General features: G+C 38.9%; 1 protein-coding gene across 5 annotated transcripts in view; it reads left to right on the forward strand.

Moving 5' to 3' along the window:
- KCNQ1 (potassium voltage-gated channel subfamily Q member 1) overlaps window positions 1–24452 on the forward strand; it is a 336822-nt gene that overhangs the window by 69567 nt on the left and 242803 nt on the right. For all 5 annotated transcript variants that reach the window (XM_032112787.1, XM_032112792.1, XM_032112790.1 and 2 more), the window contains exons 3-8: window positions 10314–10440; window positions 12167–12245; window positions 13176–13272; window positions 13861–14001; window positions 20914–21024; window positions 23489–23584. In XM_032112787.1, the coding sequence (XP_031968678.1) occupies window positions 10314–10440; window positions 12167–12245; window positions 13176–13272; window positions 13861–14001; window positions 20914–21024; window positions 23489–23584 (651 nt within the window). The remainder of the gene's footprint in view (window positions 1–10313; window positions 10441–12166; window positions 12246–13175; window positions 13273–13860; window positions 14002–20913; window positions 21025–23488; window positions 23585–24452) is intronic.

The following is a 24452-nucleotide window of genomic DNA, read 5'->3' on the forward strand; positions in this document are numbered from 1 at the left end:
CATACAAAAATCAATTTTTTAAAAGAGAAAGCATTGAAAACTGCAGAGAAGATGTAAGGCATAGGCTAAAACATTGGATGATCTTTTGACATTAAAAAAAATTCCAAACCACAAAGCAAGAAAAGTTTTTAAAATTATTGGCAAAATTCATCTAACTGTGGAATAAGACTGGCATTTCCTTCATCACTTACTGGGAAAAATTCTTTGGAAAATGTGGATTTACAAAGATACATGTAGTTTAATTACTAATTTAAGCAACAGTAAATCTCAGATCAAAGAGAAGGGCCTAGAAAATTCTGCTATGCCTAGAAAAAAATCCGTCGATTATTCACCTGGAAGTGTTGTTCATATAAAGAACAGATATGCCTCAAGTTAGAAAAATGAGTGCAGTAATATGAAGTTCTGCTCTAGTCCTACCAGCTGGATGTTCTGATACGTTAATGCATTTATAGTGCATAACCAATGCTTTGGTTCTTGTAATAATATGTATTTTAAAGTGTAAATGTGTATTTTAAAGTCTGACCTTCCTTGCCCAATGTTCCAGCACAGAAGAAGCTCGTCTATCTTAAACCAGGCTCCTTGTGCCCATTACTTTAGGTTGCGATTGTTTTTAACTCTTCAAGTACTGCTCTGCAGAGGGGATTCTTCTGGTTGGGTGACTGTTGCTTGGTATTGTGCAGAGTCTTGAGTTTATGCTTGACATGTCCTAGGCATTGCTTTTACAAGGTCCCTCCTCTTCCAAAGAGTTTTGGGGTACAGTGTTGCTGAATTCTGCCAAGTACCAGCTTGGTGGTTTGCTTGTTTTGCTTGTTATTTCTTTTTTGTTTTGTCTTGTTTCTGGGTTTTTTTTTAATTCATTCCATATAATGCCCATTAGTTTCCTGAGGTATTTGATGTCTTGAAGCTCAGACCAGCTGCTACTGAGAAGGCCATGGCTTTTTAAAGAATTTTTTTCTTCCAGCAATGAATAGTGCACTTGTCCTTTATTTGTAAAGGGAGCAGAGGAAAGGTGATAGTGAGTGGAGTTTCACAGAGCTGCAGTTCTCCTTTAGTAACTTTGAATTCTGGAAAGAGCGGCCTCTGCACCATTTATTTATGTTGGACCCCAAACTGATAGAAACATGAATTCATGTAAAAATATAAGTCTTTGCACATAACGGTAGCTTGGTTAATGGGGTATGCAACTTCAGAGAGATCTGGCTTATATCTTCATTTTGCAAATGTGAGTTTAGTTTGGTCTCTTTGGAACACTATCAAAGCTTTGGAGAGAGTTTGCACAGAGTTGATCATGTGCTTTGGTTGGTATAAATTAAGTTCCCATTTTGGAATGCTCTAATCCTGATGCGCTGAATGATAGCCACGACTGTTTAGTGCTCGCCGGTTGGAACGGGCGCAGGAAATTGGCGCCAGGAGGAAGCTACTTGCCTTCAGTATGTGAAATGTATTTGCCACTTAGCTGAAAATGCTGACTTTGTTGCCTTCAGTTACGTTTATTTTGCATGTCAAATAACTCTCCTCTCCTCCTTCACAAATTTTAGAGGCAACTGTAAAATGCTGACTGAATGGGCTGTGTACATATGGCATCTGAGAGGGTTTTTATTAGCTTAAACTAGCACATGTGTTTTCCTGTGAGGAGTATTAAGTGCCTGGACTGCAGGTTTAGTGTGTGACTGTTTTTGCAGCTGTGTGGAAGAGCATGATGTGTATTCCCTGGAGCAGGCCTGGGAGAGAGCTCAAGTCTGTTGAGGCAAAAGCAGGTTGTGTTTATGGGGAATGTCAAACAGAAATATGCCACTTGAACCCTTATCAGTACTGAGCCTGATAGTGGTAATTGCGTGATGGTCACCCAGGTGTGCGAAAGGATTTTGTTTCAGAATTTGATGTCTTTATACTGGAACTTTGTCCTGCCGGTCCAGACAAAAATAAAGTTTCCTTTTTTTCCTTTTTTTTTTAAACTGGAGGAAGTTGAAACCAATGTTAGTCACTTGAAATTTATTTCTTTTTAAACTCATATTGAAGAGCATGGTCATTGCTCAGGCCAGAAATCCTACTTTTGGAGGATGAATTTTGAAAACATGCTGCTTCTAGGAAAAGAGGATATCATGAGTCAATGTAGAAATCATGTCCTGCTTTTGGTGACCTCTCACTCTTCTTACTTGTGGAAATTACATCATATCCTGGAAAAAGTCCCATAAAGCCGAAAACCACGTAGAGGAGCAGGAAGGCTAGAGTTGCAAATCCTGAAGCAAGACTATCTAGGCACACAGGATCATTCCATAACTCACTTCTTAGAGGGAGGGCTGGGCCTGGGGGAGATGTTTTGCCTACACCAGACAGGTAAGAAGTTAGAACTTCATCAGAAAGAGCTGCTCTTCCACATACTCTGTATCTGCTTTTGCAGGAACAAGTTGTTGGAATAGGCCATAAATAGCTCATGGGATCTAGATGTGGGGGCCCCACGATGTCACGGTGCATATCCAGCTGTACTTCCATCCACAGTGCTTCTTGTCTGGGAGCATTTGTGTGGGTGGCAAGCAGTGGGTTTTCAAAACCACTGGAACAAAAATATTTTTTTATCAATGCTCCTTCTAGTTTTTGTTTTAAAATGTGTTGATGCTTCCTGGATGCTATCACAATATGGCCTCAAACAACAAAAAAAGTACATTATGTCTGAAACCACCAGATTTCAAGTGTTGCTGTTATCATATTTTAAAGCATGTGACCAGAACTTAACTATTACATCTTAAAAATGCCATCTACCCTTATATTCCCTTTTAACTATACAAAGTGGAGCTACTGCAGGTTAAGCTAGGTGGATCATGGCCAAATTCTTCCTTTTGTGTGGCTCTGCTTACAGATAAGAGTGTGCAATATTTATTTTCTTTCAGAATGTAGTAGTGTTGTAAAGTGATAGTTTAAGGGTATAAAGGAGATATGCTTTGCTGGGAGACACAGTGGCTTTTATTGCCCTGTCATTTGTAGCTGGAAAACAACAGGCATACAGTCTCTTCCTGAGGTCCCTCAATAAATTCCATGTTGGCTGTGGAGCAAAGGCAAGACTTACGAGCTACTTGGTGCAGGGCATGGTGGGTATGAAGTAGCTTTTTAAAAAAGGAGTGAGAAAGGTTGTTTCATAAAAAGCATGCAACAAGATACTTGACAGAATGAAAATGCTCAGATCAGGGAAAGTAGCCACTGTGTAAATAGTGTTGTTATGACAGTTCTCTGTAACACAGAAATACAGACTTGCTTGGCTTACACTGATTTTTTTTTTTTTTTAAAGTAGTCTGTAGCAGTTCCTTCTACTCGTATTAGCATATTGTATGTAGTAATGAATGAGTTTGCATATTTGTGAACTGTGTGTATGTGTGCTTCATCTAAAGTGTAGGTGAATAGTTCCTTTGAATTCAGTGAGATATAAAATTAAGCATGTGCTGCACTGGGTAGAAGCCAGAGCATTTTTCACTTTGAAAGAGAGGGTCCTGAATGAATTCCTTCTAGAGACTCTTATGAAGCCCTGAATAAGAGGTTCAAGAAATAAACAGAAAGGAGTAGGGATTTTTAATCGTTTTTGCATCAGGGTTAGCATATTGACACTTCCCCTCTCTTGCCAAATACTTTGGGTTTGAAGTCTACTACTTGAGCATACTTTGTGATGGGGGAGAGCTCCACATTGAAACGAGTGCTCTAAACTAAATGTGCAAGCCCAGCTCCATTCACGCCTGCAAATTCCTGGTGGATATCATCAGCAGCCAAGTTCAAAAGCTAAAGACAACTGCATTAGGAAGAGACTTGTGCAGGGGTGACAGTGTGGAAAGTTGTTCTAAGACAGCTGTGCTCCGAGACCGTGCCTTCACGTGCAAAGTTACACCTCTGACATCTGAGGCCTTTTGGGGCTGGTGGAAAAAGTTCAACTGCCAGCGTTTGGGTTTGGCTGAAACCTCTAGTGAGAAGAGAGTGAAGGAAATCAGCGAAAGGCTTTTTAAATGCACCTAAGGGAGTTAGGTGGCTGACTCCTATTGAAATTCAATAGGATTTAGTTGCTTGGAGCCTTTGGAAAAATCTCAACCCAAAACTGCAGGCCTGCAGTATTCTTTAATGGTCGCAGTGCTATTGTTCTGTGCTCTCAGCACTGATTAAGGGAAAATAAAAAAGCTTCATCACCATCAACTGTTCTAGCTCTGTTCTAGCTCTAGTAAGCATCCCTTTTTTTTCAGAACATGAATACTAATGGAAACATTATTTCATCTTAATTAAAAACATTAATAAGGGAGCTTTAGTGATGTCCAGTAACTTGGGATTAATTATGGGCCTCTGGAGGTAGAAATCTAACACTGATACCACGGTTTTTGTTTTCTGTAGTCTGTTTAATCATTTGGTGCCAAATTTGCTAGATAAAAATTTTTACCAAACGAAACCAGGCTTTTGAAAGAAAGGAACACCAAGGGTTTTGGCTTTAAACATTTAGAAAGAACCATAGCATTATTTGTTTCCCTCTGAAAAGATGTAATTTAGAAGCTCTTTGGAAGTGAGGAGGTTAAGTAGGGGGAAGAAAATCTCCAGTCCTAAATAGCGTTTTTGAGACTTGCTGTTGCTCAGTAAGTGTTTATATATATGAGAAACCATTTGTCTTTTTATTTTTGATCTGTACTTCATCAAGTTGGGATTTTTACTTTATTGAGTCTTTGTGTGCTTGCCTAGGCCATCTGATTTTGCTGTTCTATGTATCTTAGAAAGCACAGTACAGCTTTCAGAAAAAATCCTGCCTTTTTCAATAGAACAAAGAGGGGCCTCTCTATACAAAGTGGGTGAGATTAGAAGCAACAGTTGCCTTTGCTGCTGTTGATTTGCATACCCTGCTCAGGCTATACAGAAGTGCTGTCTGAACCGTTTTGCAAGCCCTGATGTGTCAGGTGAACAGTGTGCTGAGAAGTGGACTCCAGCTCTCTCTGAATTACTGTGTAGCCTTGTAGTGTTCAGGTTTTGTGTGCTGCCCTTCTGTCAGTGTAAATGCAACTCATTGCCACAAAGACGATCAGAGGGCTGGAGCACCTCTCCTCTAAAGACAGACTGAGTGCCGGGATTGTTCGGCCTGGAGAAGGGAAGGCTCTGGGAAGACCTTACAGCACCTTCCAGTACCTAAAGGGGGCCACAAGAAGGCTGGAGAGGCCTTTATACAAGGGGACAGGACAGGGGGAATGGCTTCAAACTGAAAGGGGCAAGTTTAGATCAGATATTAGGAATAAATTCTTTACTGTGAGGGTGGTGAGGCACTGGAACAGTTTGCCCAGAGAAGTGGATTCCCCATCCCTGCAAGTTCAAGGGCAGGTTGGATGGGGCTTTGAGTAATCAGATCTTGCGGAAAGGGGGGTTGGAGCTAGGTGATCGCCAATTCAAACTGTTCCGTGAGTCTGTGATTGCTCTATATGAGACATATTCCTGCTGGTTCTGACCTTTGAGGAGTAGAGAGATGCTGTATCCCTGCTCATGAAGATGCTTAGCCTGTTTGTTTCCCAATCCAGCTACACAGCCCTTGACTGATGGCAAGTGTCCTATTTGCCACTTTAGCATCAGCAGATCTCTTGTCCTCTCTCTTGGCTCCTTCAGAGACCTGCTTGTCATGACTTCTGAAGAAAGCTTATGGCTGTGTCCTCACTCCACTACTGCTGCCTTAGACTGTGAGGAGGTTACTGTTCCCATTTACTGCTCTGTAGCAGAAATATTCCATTGCCTTGGCTAAAAAATAGGTTTCAGTGGAAGTAGTGCCACAGGAATCCTACAACTGAAGTAATGGTGGTTGGCATGCAATCCCTATATAAGATACGTGAGAAATTATTTCATTGTTTAAAGAAATCCATGGGAATTTTATCATCCTTGAATCCAGATTTGATGGAATTGTGGGAATAATGTGATTTCTCCCTCCGAAGAGGGTAATGTAATAAAGCTTGTGATATGGCAGACATGGGTAGGAGTTGTATTCCCAGTAAAATGTTGAGATGGGAGGAAATTCTTCAGTACAAGAGGTTTGTGTTTATGTGTCTTAAGGCTTTCCCCTTCACCAGTGCCTCTTGTCTTCCTGTGCCTGTCATCTCTCCTTCCTCTTAGGGCAGACACCTCTGTGGGAGATGAAATAAGCTGTATGTGGTCTTCTGTTTTGGGTCTTCTATAGCCAATCAGAATAACGTAATGGTATGCTTTGCCTTCTTCCTCCTAAAACATGTTTCACCTTTCTTACATTTATGGAGTGCCTTGAAAAAATGTAGAGTCTTAAAGGCATTTTTGTTCATAACAGATTTCAGATGACATCATCTAGCCCTCCCACATCGAATGGTTGCCTGAATGTCTGTGATTCCATGACCAATTACAGTTTTGAGGTCTACAGGCAGAGTCTTAGGCAAAATACTCTCTATAGAGATGTTTTCTCAGCCTCCAGTGACAATTTCTGTATCTGCTAAATAGCTGTTGTTGTGGTGTCATGATCCACTTTTTGTCAGGTTTTTTTGGTTCCCTCCTGCCCCCCAAGCTATTAAGCTAATTGCTTTAAAAACATCTCCTTCAGTTAAGTTTCAGGACCCTGTCATTCATTTTGGAGTTACTACTGTAGTTTATTTCACAATGCAGATATTGGATGCCTCCCATCATAGGACTGCTGTAGCTCTTTCTATCCAGTGGGGATTGAGTAGTAAAGAAGGGCTTTTCAAGATGTATTTATTAGCAAAATACCCTGGGAACTCTGGAGGTATGGACTGTAATATAGCATGGGTATTTTTTCAGGCAACTATGTTTTTATTGATCCTGCCTAAGTTCCTTCATCAGGTGGTGAGAGCTGTACTGTAGCCAGGTGATTAAGTTATGCCATATGTTACTTTGGCTATGGTGGGATTATGTGGCTGAGAAGGCATGAAAATGGCACTATGCATATACCTGAGCTGAGCAGGAAGGATGGAAGAAGTGAGGGTACCAGCTAGAAATCGATAATTAAAGGGAAAACAGGTATTTTCTCTTGAGTAAGACAGCCCCTTTATGGCCGTAGTATGAATGTACATGACTGTCCCATCTTAGAGGGCTCTTTATACCATAAAAGTTTTTAATCTCACTGTTGTATTTCTCTTTTCACCTTGTAGAAAGGAGACTGCTATTAAGTTACATTGGGTTGAATGCGTCCTTGCACAGTGTAGTTCTTGTATGTATGCAATTTTAACCAAGAAAACTCCACCACTGAGCTTTAATTCCCATGCTCACTCGTGTTTTTCAGGCAGTTATTTTCTTCTTAACACATAAATTTCATGTTAAGCTGTTAATCAGGAAAATAGAGGGAATGTTTTAGTAGCTCAGGAAAGCATAATTTTCTAATGTACTTTTTTTTTTATTGTCTACAAGTTTCGGGCCACTAATATAAGAGTATACAGACAGAAATTCATCAGCCTCCCCCACCCCCCAGGAGACTGCTTATTAGATTTATGCAACACAAGATATTAAAAACACTTTTGTCTGTCACACAGCCACGGGCAGGGGAGGGGGAATTTGCCAGTTGCTAATGGATACCTGGCGTTTTTGTGTATGACCATGAAGAACAGCTTGTGCACTTTCACCCCCGATGTTCCCTGAATAACTTGGGTCTCATTTAGGTCAATAAGCCTTTATCAAAACGTCAGGAGTGAAAAATGTGTCTTGGTGTAAGCCGACTGGTCGTTCCCTCCAGTCGCCGGAGTCTATAGGACAATCAGTGTTCTCTGAGCTTGTCTGCATGTCACGCAAAGAGCTGGGTGACAGTAACCATTGACTGCGTGTCTGTCGCATTGTCTGTGGGACAGCCCCCATTTGCATACTTGCCGGTGTGCCTGTTAGCCAATGAACCATGGAGGGGCTTTAGGAAACATACGCACAGCAGCTCCCATGCAAATTTCCTGCGTGGAGAACACTCGCTCCTTTAAAGCACAATCCAGGCTTTCTCTTCCTACCTTCCTGCTGTAAAACTGGAACTGTGATCCCGGCAGGGCCACGAAGCCTGGTCACAAGTGCTGTTTGTGGTTCCATTGTGCTAAAACATTAACAACTTCTCTGGGTTTTTCTTTGCTTACCAAGGTAATTTTTTTTTCCTTCTTCTTTTGCTTTTAGTAATTGCTTTTGGGGGTATCTGAACAGTATTATCTGTGCTGTCACATACGATGTGAAACCATGCATCCCTTCCTCAGATGAGCTGTTTTGAATGAAGGATAGTTTTTCCTCTCTGTATGGTTGGAATTGTCTTTTGTTAAGGGAATTTCCTCCGTGGTAGTGATGAAGGGAGGCGTACTAGTCCTCTGCAGTTTATTGACCGTGTGTGAAAGGAATACAATCACCTGATCAGAAAAGATTGCCTCTGGTGCTCTATTTTCTTTGAGCAAGAGCACCTCATGTCAAGCAGAGCTCACAATTTTCCCATTCACTATTGGCTCATAAATGACATTAGACTGGACAAAGGGGGAGGTTCATTGCATTTGAAGCTTCTGTCATAAGACACCGTCTTTCCTTAAAACATCTGGTGCAGATGCCATTTCTTTCAATTTATGATGTTCATTACATCTTTATTTTATTGGAAAATATTTTAAAATAGTCCAATAAAAAAAAAAAAAACGGTGGAGAGTTGTGGTGGGTGCTTTCAAAAGGAAGTTGTAAAAGAGATTCATGGCTGGGTTGAAGAGCCTGAGCTTTATGTTTATTACAACCAATGCTCTAAATAGTTCCATATTATCTTGAAAATCTGCCTTGAATACAAGTGACTATAAACAATTGTGATAGCTGTTCTACTGCATCTGACATCTAGCATAGGTTATGAGATGTCAAAATTAAGGGAAAGAGTCCTGGCTCATGTTCTACCAGCTTTTCTAGAAGTGTCACAGAGTTGAACTTCAACACTTTCGTGCCCTGAGATGAACAGGTTTTTTATGCCATCAAGATGTTTCAGAGCCGCAAAAATATTACAGTGAAGTCAACTGAAGCCTAACCCTTTCCCCACTATTTTTGCTGAATACAGACATATTATTTTGCTCAGTATGCATGTCCCATGCATTTTTGAAGGTGATAATATGACTCCTGTTCATCTTGCCTAGACTAGGGCTGTGTCCTGGTTATTTCAGTTAATTAAGAATATAATCGTAGGTACTATGTTGAGTCCCATTTGCCAATTTGTTATGCAAAACAGCAGTGAACCCTGTGGACATGTGAGAGGGCTGGATAAAATGTTCAACAGCACAGGTTGTTCTCTGCAGTTGCTCTTTACGTGAAATCACACTTTGAAATAGGGAGCTCGTTCTCTTAATCTGCATTAACCTGTGTAACCGTGACATCTTGAGATTGATTACTTAGCTGTACTCTTACTTTATGCCACGTGTTGTGTGTTTTCAGTGACAAGCCACTCTTACCATTTCAATAAGTAGATTTTGTTGTTGGCTCTGATGGAGAATGTGACCATTTATTAATTGAGTTGCCAATAAGGAAGAATTGCAGCTCCCTGATACTCAAAGAAACTATGCTGGCTATGCCATGCTCATCTGGTCTGTAGAAAACCCAAGGATTATCTGCACATTGATGATGTTCCAAATAGGACCTAACTGTACCAACTGTCCAATCAGCAAGAATATCAGGTGTCTTTGACATCTGTCACCTTGGAGGCGTTTCTAAAGTCACAGCTTAGTATCGGTGAGTAGTTCATAAGTAGCTTGGTACCAGCAGTGTTGCAGGACTAGATCTCTGTTTCTGCTGAAGTCCCTAAACGCTGACAAGAGGATGGGAAAGGTGTGCTGGAGAACTCACTTTGTCTTCAGTGCACCTGGAGACTGTCATATTGATGATGGATACTAGAAATCTTTTTTCAATCCATGTGAGCTTAAAGGAAGAATGAAAAAGTGTAAACAAGGGGGAAGTTGAGCTGATCTGGTAAATGGTGTGTGAAGCACACCTCTTCCCAAAATGAACTAAGCTAGCAAAATGCTCATCTTCTAAATACAGACTCGGCTTGTTTTGTTTGGCTCAGTCAGGAAACCTTTTGTTTGAATTAGACCAAATGAATTGCACAGAATGGTTTTCAGTTTTAGTACATGTAGACAAGCCAAACTGCATGTAATCAGAGCATTTCAGTTTGCTCCTAATATTTTCTTTCCCTACTCTTACAGGTTTTTCTATTTTAGGTCAGCTCATTTTTGGTATAGTTGATGTATTTGTCACCGTCCTAATTTTACATTTTATTTATCACATTCTAATACATTCTGAAAAGAGATGAAAGACATACACAGAGTAGAGAATTAACCTCGTTCCCTGTGTGTTTCTTTTAGGAAATTGTATTAGTGGTATTCTTTGGAACAGAGTATGTGGTTCGGCTGTGGTCAGCAGGGTGCCGCAGTAAATACGTTGGAATATGGGGAAGGCTTCGTTTTGCTAGGAAGCCTATTTCAATCATTGGTGAGTATGCAAGCTTGCAAAGTTGATGTAAACGATAAGTAAAACTTGTCCTAAAAGTTTTTAGAAGTTGGATTTCTGCAGCACTTGAAGCCAAGTTAGAGCGAGAGCTCTTGTCATTAACGTGAATGTAGATCTGAATTTCCTTTCAGGAATTCATGGCGCTGTCACTTGAGAACAAATGTAGCTTGGTTTGTTTTTCCAGAAGAGCAGCCTGGGTTTTTTTTCAGAAGTGATCATAAGCTTTGCCAGGAGTAAGTCTTGACTGTCCTGTCTCCTGTGACCTGAGGATCCCAGACACTGTACAAGTTCTACAATTATATTTTTTTAAAGACACTGAACAGCTTTTTTTTTTCTCCCCTCAGCAGCCATTTGAATAGTTTATTATGAGTTTATTTTGCACTCTAATTGAGCTGTGTACTGCGTGGTAGAGTGCAATAGATGGCACTGTAGTTGCTTTGTGTTTCAGTCGAATTAAAATATGGTTTTCAGTGATGCATTTGGAGCTGGACACCTGAATTCCCTTGGGATTCAACTGGCTTCCTAAAATGACTTCAGAGTTCTTGGAAATTACATCCAAATATTCCATATATGTCACTAATCACTGTTTTTTTAGGATTCTTGTCATTCATTTAACAGTTTCACCAAAAGAAACATAATCCAAAATCAATCTGTATTTTGTTAGCCAGTATTGAGAGAACTGTGTAAAGACCCTTGCCCTGTACTTAAGTACTTGAAATATAAATGGACTAAATAAACCTGATTTTGGAAGAGGAGTATTGTTATGGAAGAATAGTAACTCTTGTTCTGTGACGTAGATTTTCCCACTCCTCAGAAACATTATTGTTGAGTACAGAACACAGGTTTTCATAAACTATCTACAGTTTTGCTGAATGTACATTACAAAATTTTGTACCTGAGTATTTTTACAATTACAAAATAGTTTGGTTTAGCTCCTCTGTGCATCCATCCATATATATATATGTATAAAAATAGCAACTGTATTTCAGGTGTGACTGCAGCTACAAAAAGACTTTGACTGCATCTTTGCACTCTGGCCATGATCCATTTCTCTCAAGTCCTAGAACACTAAGTGTTCTGAAACATCATCCAAATTAATTCAGTCTGAAAAGCAAAACAAAGTTCCGCTTTCTCAGATATGGATCAAGAACTATTTAATTCTCCAAAATACAGAGTTCCTTTCCAAAATTTACTAGGCCTGAGGCATGTAGATTCAGAGTACAGTTCTGACTGACTTAAACTAAATTAGACTCATACACTAATTCCATTTTTCTCTCCCTTTTAGACCTGGACAGATAAAGTGATAGTAAGTTAATTTTCTTATATATGAAATAAACCTCCAAATCTGTCAATTAAAATCCTGTCTAAGCACAGAAGATAAAATAAGAATTGGATAAGAGAGAACAGATGGAAACTGCTGAAATTCCTCCTGGGTTATAGCTAATAAGGATTCCAGGCTGCTTGATGGTAACTCCTCATTTGTTTAGACTGTGGCCAGCTTGGACCCACCCCAGTAAAACCATTCCATCACATGATGAAATTTTCTTCACATGCCACAGTAGACATCTCTTGATATATAAACAAAACTTTCAATTAGGAGTGACTGTTCAGAATGTTAAAGTAATATTTGTCTTTGGTTCTAGTAGTCTTGCAGAAGTATTGCAAGATGCTGCTAACTAATTTTCTTCAATTGGCTTTTATTTTCCAGATTTAATTGTAGTTGTTGCTTCCATGATAGTTCTTTGTGTGGGCTCTAAAGGTCAAGTCTTTGCAACCTCGGCTATCAGGTAATTATATGCAATAAAAGGAAGTAGTGCTGTCTGAGCAAGGTGGGGTTTCGTCTTTTTTTATTTTAATTTACCTCCTATTTCAACTCTTGCAGGAGAAAATGAGTCACTGTCCAGTGTCATGTAATTGAGCAGATCACCAATTGTGTGGGTGATCCTATGAAGTGGAGGGGAAATAAAATTTTATTGTAGTGGTTTTTTGGCTAGTGGAGACAGAGAAGCTCATTCTCCTTCCGCCTTTCCCCAACTAGGTGGGTTCTACCCAAGTCCTGGTTTAGTTTCTTAGCTTGGTTTTATAGCAACACTTTGATGCTTCATATCTGATATCTTCAAGCTGCCTTTTCATAAAACGTCTGTGGTTGTGAATTCCTGATGGACTGAATCCACCTTGTGCTCAGGAAGGTCACACTACTTGGTTTTCTTGGATGAATATGTGGCAGTGTGCTTCGCTCTTCACACTGGCTGCAGCCATGCTCCAGGATTGCAGTGACTCCCATAAAAAGAATATTTTAAAATATTATTTGACTGTCTGGTTCAAATTGCCTATGAAATTCCTCAAAAATAAGGAAATCAGATCTTAGTTAGCTGGTTCTGTATTTTGTTTCCCATCCTGGTGAGCAGGTCAAATATGAGTTGATGAACAATTCCTGGAGCATTTACAGTTTGTGTCCAAAATTCCTGAATCTTTTGGTTATCCTTACTAGCCATGTGTACAAAGGTCAGTCCTTCCCTTGGACAATATCCCCAGGCTGTCTTCATAACAAACAAGAAGAAAGATGGGCGAACGGAGTGAAAAGACACAGGCTGCTAAGTCTAACATAAAATACTATGTGTCTCTTAACATGGTCCTTTGGACCAGACTTCCCTTCTCCACCTCTGTTTCTTCTCTTGTGTCTTTAGTCTCTCATTAATTTGAAAATGGTGTTCCAGGGGCATCCGTTTCCTGCAGATTTTACGGATGCTGCATGTGGACCGTCAGGGCGGTACCTGGAGGCTGCTGGGATCAGTGGTGTTCATTCACAGACAGGTGAGTTTGAGCAGTTGGAATGGCACAGCTGATGCCAAAGCCTTTATATTCATAACAGCATGCATGCAACCATGCTGCTGATGTCACTTACATTTAGTGTGGAGGCAGGTAGTCATTTATTTTAACAAAGAGCGGTTGTTCTGCCTTATATTCGCTGCCACTTCGGCAAATTTTGACATGTAGTTGGACTTAACAACAGAAAATGAGACTTCTGAGAACTAGTCTGAATATTTCCTAAAATATGTACCTAAATTCCAGGGTTGTTTTTGGATTTGGCACTGTTTGAAAAAGTTACCCAACTACTTTTTGGTGGCCAGAAGGTTAATGAGTCCTGTGTGCAACTGAAGAGGTTGTTTTGACTCAGTGTTGGCAGTGTGAGTGCTGGACCAAGCCATCAGCACTATAAATTTTGTCACCAGGGAGCTCAATGGATTTTTGTTGATTTGCACAGCCAACACTCAGTGTCAGTGTGTATTATTTGCTGAAGTTGCATTCTCCTCTTCCAGTTATCCTTAATAACCCATCGGTGTTAGTCAATTTAGGTATCTCAATGAGACCATAATGCTATTATTTTGACTCTCTTTGCAGGAACTGATAACTACACTGTACATTGGATTTTTGGGCCTGATTTTTTCCTCTTATTTTGTGTACCTGGCTGAAAAAGATGCTGTAAATGATTCTGGAGAAACAGAATTTGGCAGCTATGCAGATGCCCTGTGGTGGGGAGTAGTAAGTATAGCAATTTCATATGTTAACACTGTCCAATGTGGAATAAAATTCAAGCAAGCATGGAGTAAGAACAGCATTTTGAAGTGGCTTCTTACTGCTTCAATACACTTTCTGGTTTTGTAATTCTGTGACAGTACAAAAATACTATAAAAGATTAGTAGTTTTATTTGGTGTTTACAGTCTTATGTGATCTAAAGAGAGCAAATTACATATAAAAAAATGTAGAAACACGTGTTCCATTTATTTATCCTGTCTTCCTTACTGGTACAGTGATTACTTCTTGCTACCTTTTTCCATGATAGTGTTCAACTGTCTAAGGTGGTAAGAGTCTTGCTAAATCAGGGCTAAGTTGTTTTGTTTGGTTGGGGTTTTTTTTTTTTTGTGGGGGGGTAGTGTTGTGTTCAGAGTTTCTTTGTCCATGTTTTTGTTGGGTTGGGTTTTTTTTCCTTGAAACAGTTAACTATGTTTTGCAATTTGGGCTGTGACAGTAATTCCCAGTTTATTCAGAATGGACTAATTCTGGAGCAAGAAGGATCTCAGACATTTAGGAAATCTGGGCACAAGACTCTTCTAAGGTGGTTATATTGCTTTGGGAGCCACATAGTGTCTTCACACAGCATTTGTCTGTGCTGTGTCAACACACCATCTTGTTTAGAGATTTCTCAGCTTTTCCTAAGGTGCTACCACAACTGTGGTGTAGATGTTATCTTTAGTTCTAGTAAAGTTCTCCCTTCTTTGTATTGCTAGTGACAGTTGTCTCTCTGTTTATTATATGTACTTACTAGTGTAGCATCTCTTCTGGGATTGTATTTTTGTAAACATTTCAATTTTGATGCTTCTGCTACTGACTATTCCCTCTTTCATTCTCACATGATAGACAAGTACTAGGTTGGCTGTTTTGTTCTGGCATTTCCCATCTGTAATCGTTCCTGTTTCCTTTTCCTATGGCAGTTCAAAGAAAGGTACTTTTTGGAAGATATTTTTCCTTATCATTAGCATTCAAGCATTTGTACTTTTTATCTGCTTTAATTCTATTAGCTTAATCAAACAAACTGTCATCAGTAAGTGCTGCAGATCTTTGAAATGCATGGGCATCACTGATAACATACTTGCACTTTCAAAATCTGCTGATCTTCTAGAGATTTTTAAATCTAAAGGCATTGTTTTTCTCTTTTTTTTGTTAAAAATAAGACAACTAGTAAGTCTTCTGTTTAAGAATGATAGGACTAACACCTCCATTTCACTAATAAAATACATACACGTATTTAAGAATATTTATTAAGAAATATTTTTAATAAACATCTACCTGTGTGTGCTTATACAGTCTTCTCTTCACAAACTACCACTTGCTGTTTCAGGAAGGAAAGATCTATTGATGAGCAAATCTATTGCAGGTCTGCTGGTGCTGAAATGCATATGTAGCCCTTTTTGAATACAACAGGTTTTGTTTTGTTGTATTGTTTTGCTGCTATGATCTGCTGCAGAATTCTTTCTTCTTGCTGTCTGCCATGATTAAATACAGGCTTTCTTAGGACCAGAAGACTTACTGTGTAGCACAAGCAAGTGGCTTTCTGTCAAGTAGCTTTTTCAATGCTTTCATGTCATTATGGCATTTTTATTTTCCACTACAGTGGTCAGATGACTCAGTAATTAACAGTGGCAGATGTAGCTGCATTTAAAAACACATGCTGTCATTGGTGTTGCCATTAAAAATTGAGTATGTGACAGACCAGATTGGCTTACTGAAAATACAGTAAAACCTCCCATAGAAGCAACGCGATCTGTCAGGATATTGAAATATTCTCCTTTCAGGGAATTATTGTTCAGTTAATAGGCGTGTCAGTTATTTTGTCTTCCTAATTACAATAAACTTATTTAATCAATACATTTAATTATGATGATATTTCTTCTCTGTTATAGCTTCTATTGTGTTACAGCATGCCATATGAAGTGTGAGACTGCATTCAATGAACACATAATGTAATTTCTTTATTATTAAAAGCAGAGTTAGGTGTCATGTTCTGCTTCTAATACACTCCTACTAGCTGCTAAAAAGCTTTTACAGAACAAAGCTGAGATGGATTCAGGTCCATCCATTTTTGATGTCTTGATAGTATAATATTCTTCATGCTTTCTACTAGGAAAAAGCCCTGTAAAGTTAGGACAGAGAAGAGGTTAGCCCATAGAAGCTGTGAATGCCCCATCCCTGGCAGTGTTCAAGGCCAGGTTGGATTGGGGCTCTGAGCAGCCTGGTCTAGTGGAGGGAGTTCCTGCCCATCTCCAGGGGTTGGAACTAGGTGGTCTTTAAGGTTCCTTCCAACCCAAACCGTTCTATGATTCCATGAATAGCTGTGAGGTCACAAGGATTCTTCCTAATAAAGATCTCAAACTCACACAAAAACCTTCTCAAGTGATAGGTCTCAAAAGTTTCAGTTATGTTTAGCCAGAATTTTCTGAATCACATAAACACCACAAATGAAAACCTGTTTTGAGCTGAACCTGCAGAAGAGGGTAATTCACAGCTCCTGTCTCAGGCACCATCATCAATAAGTGATCTCACTTCTCTGAAAGTGTACTTACCTGACATAGCAGAGAATGCTTCAAAAAGTCCTTGGCAGTGTTTTCACACCCCTTTGCTCACTCTCCAGCACTACACTTTTTTGTTATCTCAGTGTATGTGTACACTGCTAAACAAGTTCTTTGGGCAGCGCTAACAGAATATGTAATATAGCTGAAGGAAACCATATATAAGCTCTGTGTTACCACAGCTAAACTGCATCTGGAGTTGGGTACTTTCATATTGCTGTGCTTTGCTGACTGTATGCTCACCCCTAGGGTGCATAACTTGTAATTAAATGTTCTTCATTGTCATTGTTGTTATTTATAAGTCTATATTGCTTTTCCGTTTTCATATGTAAATTGGCCTCCTGGGCTTTATTTGAATTTCCTTGAGAACTCTGGACTGTTGCTATTTGCCATTAGTTATGGGCTTCTTGAAGAAACCTAAGGTTACCTTATGGCATAATAAAGAAGTTGTCTGTATTATTGCTGGTTTTGAATGCAGTGCAAGTTGTATCAATTCTGCCAGTGGCAGGATATCTGTACGTCTTTCAAAAACAGCTTTAGTGTTAGCAAGTAAAATAAATGTAATGTGATGAATCTTTCAGTTCCCCAGTGCCAGTATTCAAAATTAGTCTGCTTATGTTGTCTTCATATCCAGACTGACAGTTTTAAAGACCTAATGTAGATTCAGGACCAATAAAACCAAGAATTCATAAAAAATACGTATTTTTTAAAAGATGCTTAAAAAAATGTGGTAAATGTCCTCATTGAATCTGTTGGAGATGACCACCTTCAGAAAGCATTACCTGCTCTCTGTCTGGGGATTCTGTGGGTTTTAGTGTTTGTGGGCTTTTGTTGTTGTTGGTTTTGTCTTCCCCTTCCTCTCTCCCTTCAGCATTCATTTCAATCTCATCTCAGAGCAACTGAGAGGAGCTCTTCTTTTGATGTGCACTGAATACACGATTTCCAACCTTAACATTGAAGCAAACATGCTTCAGGAAAACTTTGCTAACAGTCTCTTTGATCATGAATGCTGTTTCCAAAAGCAATTATTGAATATAGCCATGCACGGATATTTCTCTGTGCCTTTTGCTTTGAATTGAATCAAGCAGTTTTCTACAAATAACAGCTTTACTTACAGATTTCCTGTTACTTTAATTATTGCAGCTTAGAAGACAGGCTTTTTCACTAAGGACCAAAGGCAACAAAACATTTACAAGTTTGCTGACTCCTAAGCATACATAAAACCATGTCCTATTTAGCAAAGCCCATCAGTATGTGCAAAATGTAAATTGAAAATCAAAGCTGAGGGAAAACTTTGCTAAAAAACGACAGGAAATACCATTCAAAACTGCACATGCATAAAACTTGCTAAATTAAAAGTAGTCTGACAATCTATAAAAGAGTTGCACATAAATCTTAAAAAACAGCTTCATGAAAAGGGATCTTGCAGATCTTGTGTTATTCAGAACCCTTTTTCCTCCCTCTTCTCAATTAAAAAAGCTGTTAAGAGCTGACTTCAATGTTTGACAGAAGGTGACATGTCGTTGTTAGTTTCTATGTGGTTTACAAGTCACGTATACCGACTATATACCTGTTAACATCCTTTTTTTTAATTCTGCTTTTGGGGATTATGTGTTTGGGTTTTTGTGGGTGAGTTGATTATCTTAGGAGTTGTTGGAGCAGGGGTTGAAAGATGAAGATATTTTTAAATGCTTTTTGCTAGGCATCTCTTAGTTTTGCAGCTGCCTTCTCATCTCTGAGCTTTAATTCTGTGAGTAGTTCCAACTATATTTTGTTCTCGTTCAGTGAAGTCTTGTGGGGTAGATGTGAAATAACGTTTTAAAACTGTTACTCGTGAAGTACAGATGTAGGTATTGTTACATCTAGGGATCCTTGTATTTTGCAGCTGTTGAACTATGCAAATTTTCCAAGGTACACAGGATTTTATGGACAGATCATCCTTACTTACCTGATTAGATTCCTGTGCACACTTTGGCCCGATATAACCTAAAATAAAATCCTTTTCCTACTCAGTGCTGATGAACACTACTATTTCTTCTTTCTGTGTGGGTTTTTGCTTCATATTCCTCCCCTTCAGACTTTTGATGCATATTTAATAGGAACGACATTAGTCTTAATACCAAAGTCTGTGGTGACATTCATCAGATCAAAGTTCTAAAATAGTCAATGGATGAATATGATTTTGTTCCTAATTAAAGCAATTGTTTTACAGGCTGCTTTTCAATGAAATTTAATGTGTGAACTCTTGTATCAATTTAATTTCATTATGCCAACATGTTACTATGCTATAGTAGAAGTTGAGTCAGTATTTCCATTGTAATATCCTATTTTACAGCTGTAAAATTAGTATTGTGCTCTTTAGGGAATTATAATCTGTCTGTAAAGAATTATTTAGGGCAGAAACTTGGCATGTAAGGTTTCAACATATATTTTGGGGGAAAAAGAAAATGTAATTTCAGAATACAATGCATTTGTAGATGGTTGAGAGTTATGTGGGCAGAGGAAAAAGTTAACTTAAATGCACACTTTGATTTGCAACTCAATTTCCAAAATGTTTTATTTAAAAAAACCCCTAAAAAAACATCACAGGAAATACTTTTTCTGTGTTACTGATGATTTGTGTAAACCAATTCAGAAAGAATGGGCAGGGATGTGGTGGGAAAGGGGAGACAAATACTTTGATGTATATGGATTCTTGTTTGGTTATACTTTGGTCAGCTCAGAAGCACCTATTTCTTTTCACATTTCCAGTTACTGTGTGTATTTCAACATGATTTTAAGCCTGTAACACAAAATACTTGATAACATTTTTCACTTACAAGGATTTATACATTTTTCAAAAACAGAGGCATAAACCTTTGTTTTCTCTCATAATCTTTGCTGTAAGAAGGTACTGGAGGCCATAACTTTTCTCATACTGATATTTCCTTTTTTATTCCATATTTTTGAAAGTGAAATTGTAATTAGGCTTTAGGATTTTTTTTTTTTAAGCCACACTCCTATGTAGGTAAGGAGATAACATCACCCTTCCATCCCTGATCAGGTCCTGAATTAAGGACCTGAATTTATTAACAATTTCAGGAATACAGGCCAAGGCACTTGGGTAGTTAACAAACCCTTCGAATGCTTCTGTAGGGTTTGAAACAGTTTTGGAAAAAGGCCACATTTTAAAAACTTATATTAAAAATTTAAAACTACTTGGATGTTTTGAGTATCAGCAACCAGAAAGAAACTTGCCATAAGCATCACCACCTCAAGCTGCCCCTTTGGTTGTGTGTCTGACTGGCATGTAATGACTTTGCTTAGAGGGTGGACAGTTCAGGACATGGTGGGGGTGGCCTGTGTGTGACTGTGGGACCAGCATCTGTGTCCCAGGCAGCTGAAGCCCATAATGTCAGAAGAAAGTCTGAACAGCCAACAACTGAGCTGTGCTTCAGCTGCTTGAGAGCTCCATGTGGTTTCCCATGCTCTGATTTGGTTAGCCTTCCTCAAAGTCACAGATAAAAATCTCTCTAATTTACAAATTCAGAAATAGCTGGTGACATAGGTGAATTTAAATTGCTCTCAGATGCCAGATGTATCCTTCTGCTTCAAACAAATGCGTTCTTTCCTCGAGCTCATGCAAATAATGACTTATTAAGCCTTGTTATGCTACATCACTGTGGTAGTAATCTTTACTTCAGGGTTCTGAGAGGCAAACTCAACAGATGTTTCCTGCATGTGTGCTTTAAATTATCTGTTCCTGCTCTCAGTGTTTTATATGAATTGGTGATTCATTAGGCTGTTTTCAGGGTCTTTGCTACGTGGAAAATTTTCAGCTCCTCTTGCTATTTATACCAGCGTTATCTCTAGAACGCTTCATGCCAGTCACAGTGCCTGGTTAGAGTATGTGTGTGCTCTTTCCATGCAACAGCCCTGTAACATTCTCAGCAAACATCTCCTGCCCATAAACAAAATCACCGGTTCAGAACTGTTGGCAGCCTTTCCCTAAGGAAAGTGTGGTGTGGGCAGGCAACCCCTGTCCCAGTAACTTCATATGCTGCACAGTTGCCTCAGCCATGAAGACTTAAATGAATGGTTTTACTTGCAAGATTTTAAACACATATTTTGTTGTAATTCGATTTCCTGTATGTTTTTCCATCCAGTATTAGGTGGGGAAGCAAACCTGGAGGGAAGAATTACCTTCCTTAGTGTCACACGGGCTGACAGTGGGAGAGTTGGGGATGCAGCTAATGCTTCTTTGAAATAAATAAAAAAGGAAGAGAGAGAGCAACAACCCCAAAGTGCCATTACTTGCTGTAATGCCCTCTGTATTTCTCTTTGCAGGTGACTGTTACAACTATTGGCTATGGAGATAAAGTGCCACAGACCTGGATAGGAAAGACAATTGCATCTTGTTTTTCAGTGTTTGCAATCTCATTTTTTGCACTGCCTGCGGTAGGTTATCTTGTACTTCTGCGACAATTCGATGTTGATTCATTAGTCATGAGGGAGAACTTTTGTTATTGATTCTTTAACCTTTCATGTAATCTGGTGTTATGTAAGCTTTGTATTAAACTTCTGTATTGTAGCTGGGATTTATGAAGGTTGTAGAAACAAAAGAGCTTCTAGAAGTAGCTAAGTAAATGTGAGTTGGTTTTAGTATGCAACACTAGATTTGAGAAAGATTTGTATTTGAGAAAGAGATGTTTAATTCCAAGTACTTTTTTCTGCCTATCTCAGAAGTGTGAAGAAAATGATTGCTAGTTACTTCTGGACTCAGTGATTTAGCAATCTTTTGTTTTTTTTAAGGCATTCACTCATAGTTTACTGAACTGATTAGGTCCAAGGTGAACTGGAGAATTCTCAGGCACATTCTTCTTCTAGAAAAGCTTCCGAAAAGGTGTCACTGGCAGGAAGACACCAATCAGCAGCCGGGAATACTGATGCAGTTCTTTGCAAAATTAGTATCTGTCCATGGCCAAAGTCCCGTTTTCAAACGTCACCTAGACCTGACTTATTTAAAGCTGTTGTGGCACTTTGTTTGCACTGAAAACAGGTTTCCAAGTGCTTTCAAACAAGGGACAAGGCACTTGAGTACCAAGGGTAAATTCAAAATCAGCAAGACTTGGACTGTGGTTTGAAAACCCAAATACTCAGTGCCAAGGATAGTTGAGGGTATGTTTTTCACAAATTTAGCAGTGCACCTGAATTGTGCTGTTCAAATGTGTGTGCTACCTGAAACATTTATTTATTTATTTATTCAGATCAGTGACACAAGCAGTTGTGTTAGCAGATGTTTGTGTAGTTGTAACAGAGAAGTGGTGGGGATAGTACAGAAGAGAGAAGAATAGTTTTATGTCAGTATCATCAAAAAAATTCTTCACAGCCTGAAATAGTAGCTACTAAAAATCCAGTGACCTTTTAAAATTAGTTGCCTACTTTAAAGGTACATAACCTTTTGCAGAGGAGGATAGTTAGGTGTTGTTTTTTTAAGCTGTTCAGCATCAGTTTTCCTTTAAAGCATATGTTTCCCCCTTCTCGTTCTAATCTCTCCCACTTTTATTTTAGAAGAGAAATCCGGTAAGTGAAATGATCCATATAGAAAATGCCAAAAACTACTTTTTTGACTGAAGACTGAGGTGTCGTTTTGGTGGTTTTCTTAACCAGACTTGAATGCCAGCAAAACTGTTTCATATATGATTGTGTAGCAGCCGTACCTTCACAGCCATGCTTTATGTTTACCTGTCAGATTTCCCTAATCTTTGTTGAAGTAGAACAACAACAATCACCCCTTTATTAGTGGGATTTTCTTTACTGAATGAAGTTGTTCCTGTGAGTTGGCCCAAGGGGGAATTCAAGGTTTGAAGCTCTATTGCAGGCTGTCTTGTTGGCGTTTTAAGTAAGAGGATCTGGCTGAGATCACAGCCAAAAGTAATTGTAGTGGCTAAACACAACTGGTGTGGGTTCTGGATCAGGCAGTGATCCCTCATTTCCCAAATATGTGGTGTTTGAGCATCATCGCCTCTTTGATCTTTACTAAATGAACATAATAGGAAGGGCATTTCATGTTCCTTTCAAAATATTTGATGATTAATACAGTTCTTAGAAGTTGAGCCAAGATCCCTGGCTGCTCTGATGCCTTCTACTATATGTAGAAAAAAATTTATGCTTTCCTTGAGTAAGTGTAATCATGTAAGCTGATTTATAAAATACTTCATTTTTGCCTTTTAGTAAAACTTGTGTTAAATATGTCTGTAGCTGTGCAAATGACCACATAAATGGCTTACTCCTTACTTAAATTTGGGTTTCACAGCTATAATACACTGGAAGTCTAGTTTGGGTTTCACACCATCCAGTGCCATTAGTCCATGTCCCTTGTCCTGAGAGTGAATTAGCTGGCTTTGTGTTCAGCTCAGCTGACCATTTTAAAATATGCCTTCTTCTCTTCTTTATTCTCTTTCCTCACTCCCACCATGGATTAACATATGGAAATAGAAATTACCATACCACAGTTAAAAGATCTATTGACTTACCTCATGCCCTGCCAAAGCTTTATTTGTCATAAAAATGTTTAGCCCATCAGGTTGATTTTTTTCCCCTATTCTATTGTTCCCCTACACAAGCATTTGTGAGACTTTTAGAGGGTATGAAATATAATTTCTGTTTCCTCTTTCAGATCTGTGTCCAGCAGGCTTTGCATCAGGGCATGATAGCATTCACAGATTGCTGCAGAAAGTAATAATAACTGGGACTAAAAATTTCACTGTATTAAGTCATTTCCTCTAAATAATTAGTTGAGGTTTATGATGCTGAATAGAATTTTATTAATACAACATAATTTGGCAATTTTATGTGTGGTTCTTTCCCTCCACTCTAGGGGGGAAAAAAAAAGGTGTGCTTGCTTTCTTTTTTTCCACAGGGAATTCTTGGTTCAGGCTTTGCCCTAAAGGTACAACAGAAACAAAGACAGAAGCATTTCAACCGTCAAATTCCAGCTGCTGCCTCACTCATACAGGTACTGAGTTCTTGCATATTGCATACTGTCATTTCTTTCCATTTATGCTGGGGTTTGTTTTTTTCCCAAGCTGTTGGCAGTTTTTCCCTTCCTGATTCCCATTAAAAATTGTACAGGAGTTACAGATGCAAGTTTTGGAAATCCAGTCCTTAATGTAAGCTGATGAGCAGAAAGTACACTCCTAAATCAGTGTAAACTGTTTAATTCAGCTGGTTAAAATCAAAACTGAAAGTTATCCTGTAATCGTTAAGCAATTTACCCAGGGAAAATGTTGTGAAATGTTATGCTTGCAATAATGAAAAAAACAAAGAGGAGGCTTTATGTAGAATTGTGCTTTTAAAAAATACATTGTAAAGACCTATGTCAAATATGCTTCAGTTGGGACAACTAAATTCTTAATCTCAAATTTAAGAGAAATAAATCAGAATCTTAAATAGGAAACTCTCATTTGGACATTTCAGCTCTAGAATCGGTGACTGGGAACCACTGGCGTTCTGTGAAATCATTCTTTTCGTGTAGGATATCTAACAGGCAGGAAAATATCAATCCCGCTGTTATAAATGCAGTTGCAGTTCAGTATCAGTATGGTCAAGGGGATTTTATCCTTTACTTCATTGGAGCCAGCACAGTACCCTGGCGAAGTATTAACATTGTTTGATTCCAGGTTTTTCCAGCCTTTCCTCCCTCTACTCAGTATCTGTACGTAGCTTTAGAAGCACAGAGATCAAATTTAAAAGGAAACTTGATGTACACCATATCATTTTTGCATTCTTGTATGACTTATTTCTCTAGCTTCATGAGTGAATGTGGATTTCCAGGTCAGGATCTTTATGGAAACAGTAGCTAACTGTAAAGTTTATGCTTGAAA

The sequence above is a fragment of the Corvus moneduloides genome, chromosome 6, assembly GCF_009650955.1.
Source record: "Corvus moneduloides isolate bCorMon1 chromosome 6, bCorMon1.pri, whole genome shotgun sequence".
In the NCBI taxonomy this organism is placed as follows: domain Eukaryota; kingdom Metazoa; phylum Chordata; class Aves; order Passeriformes; family Corvidae; genus Corvus; species Corvus moneduloides.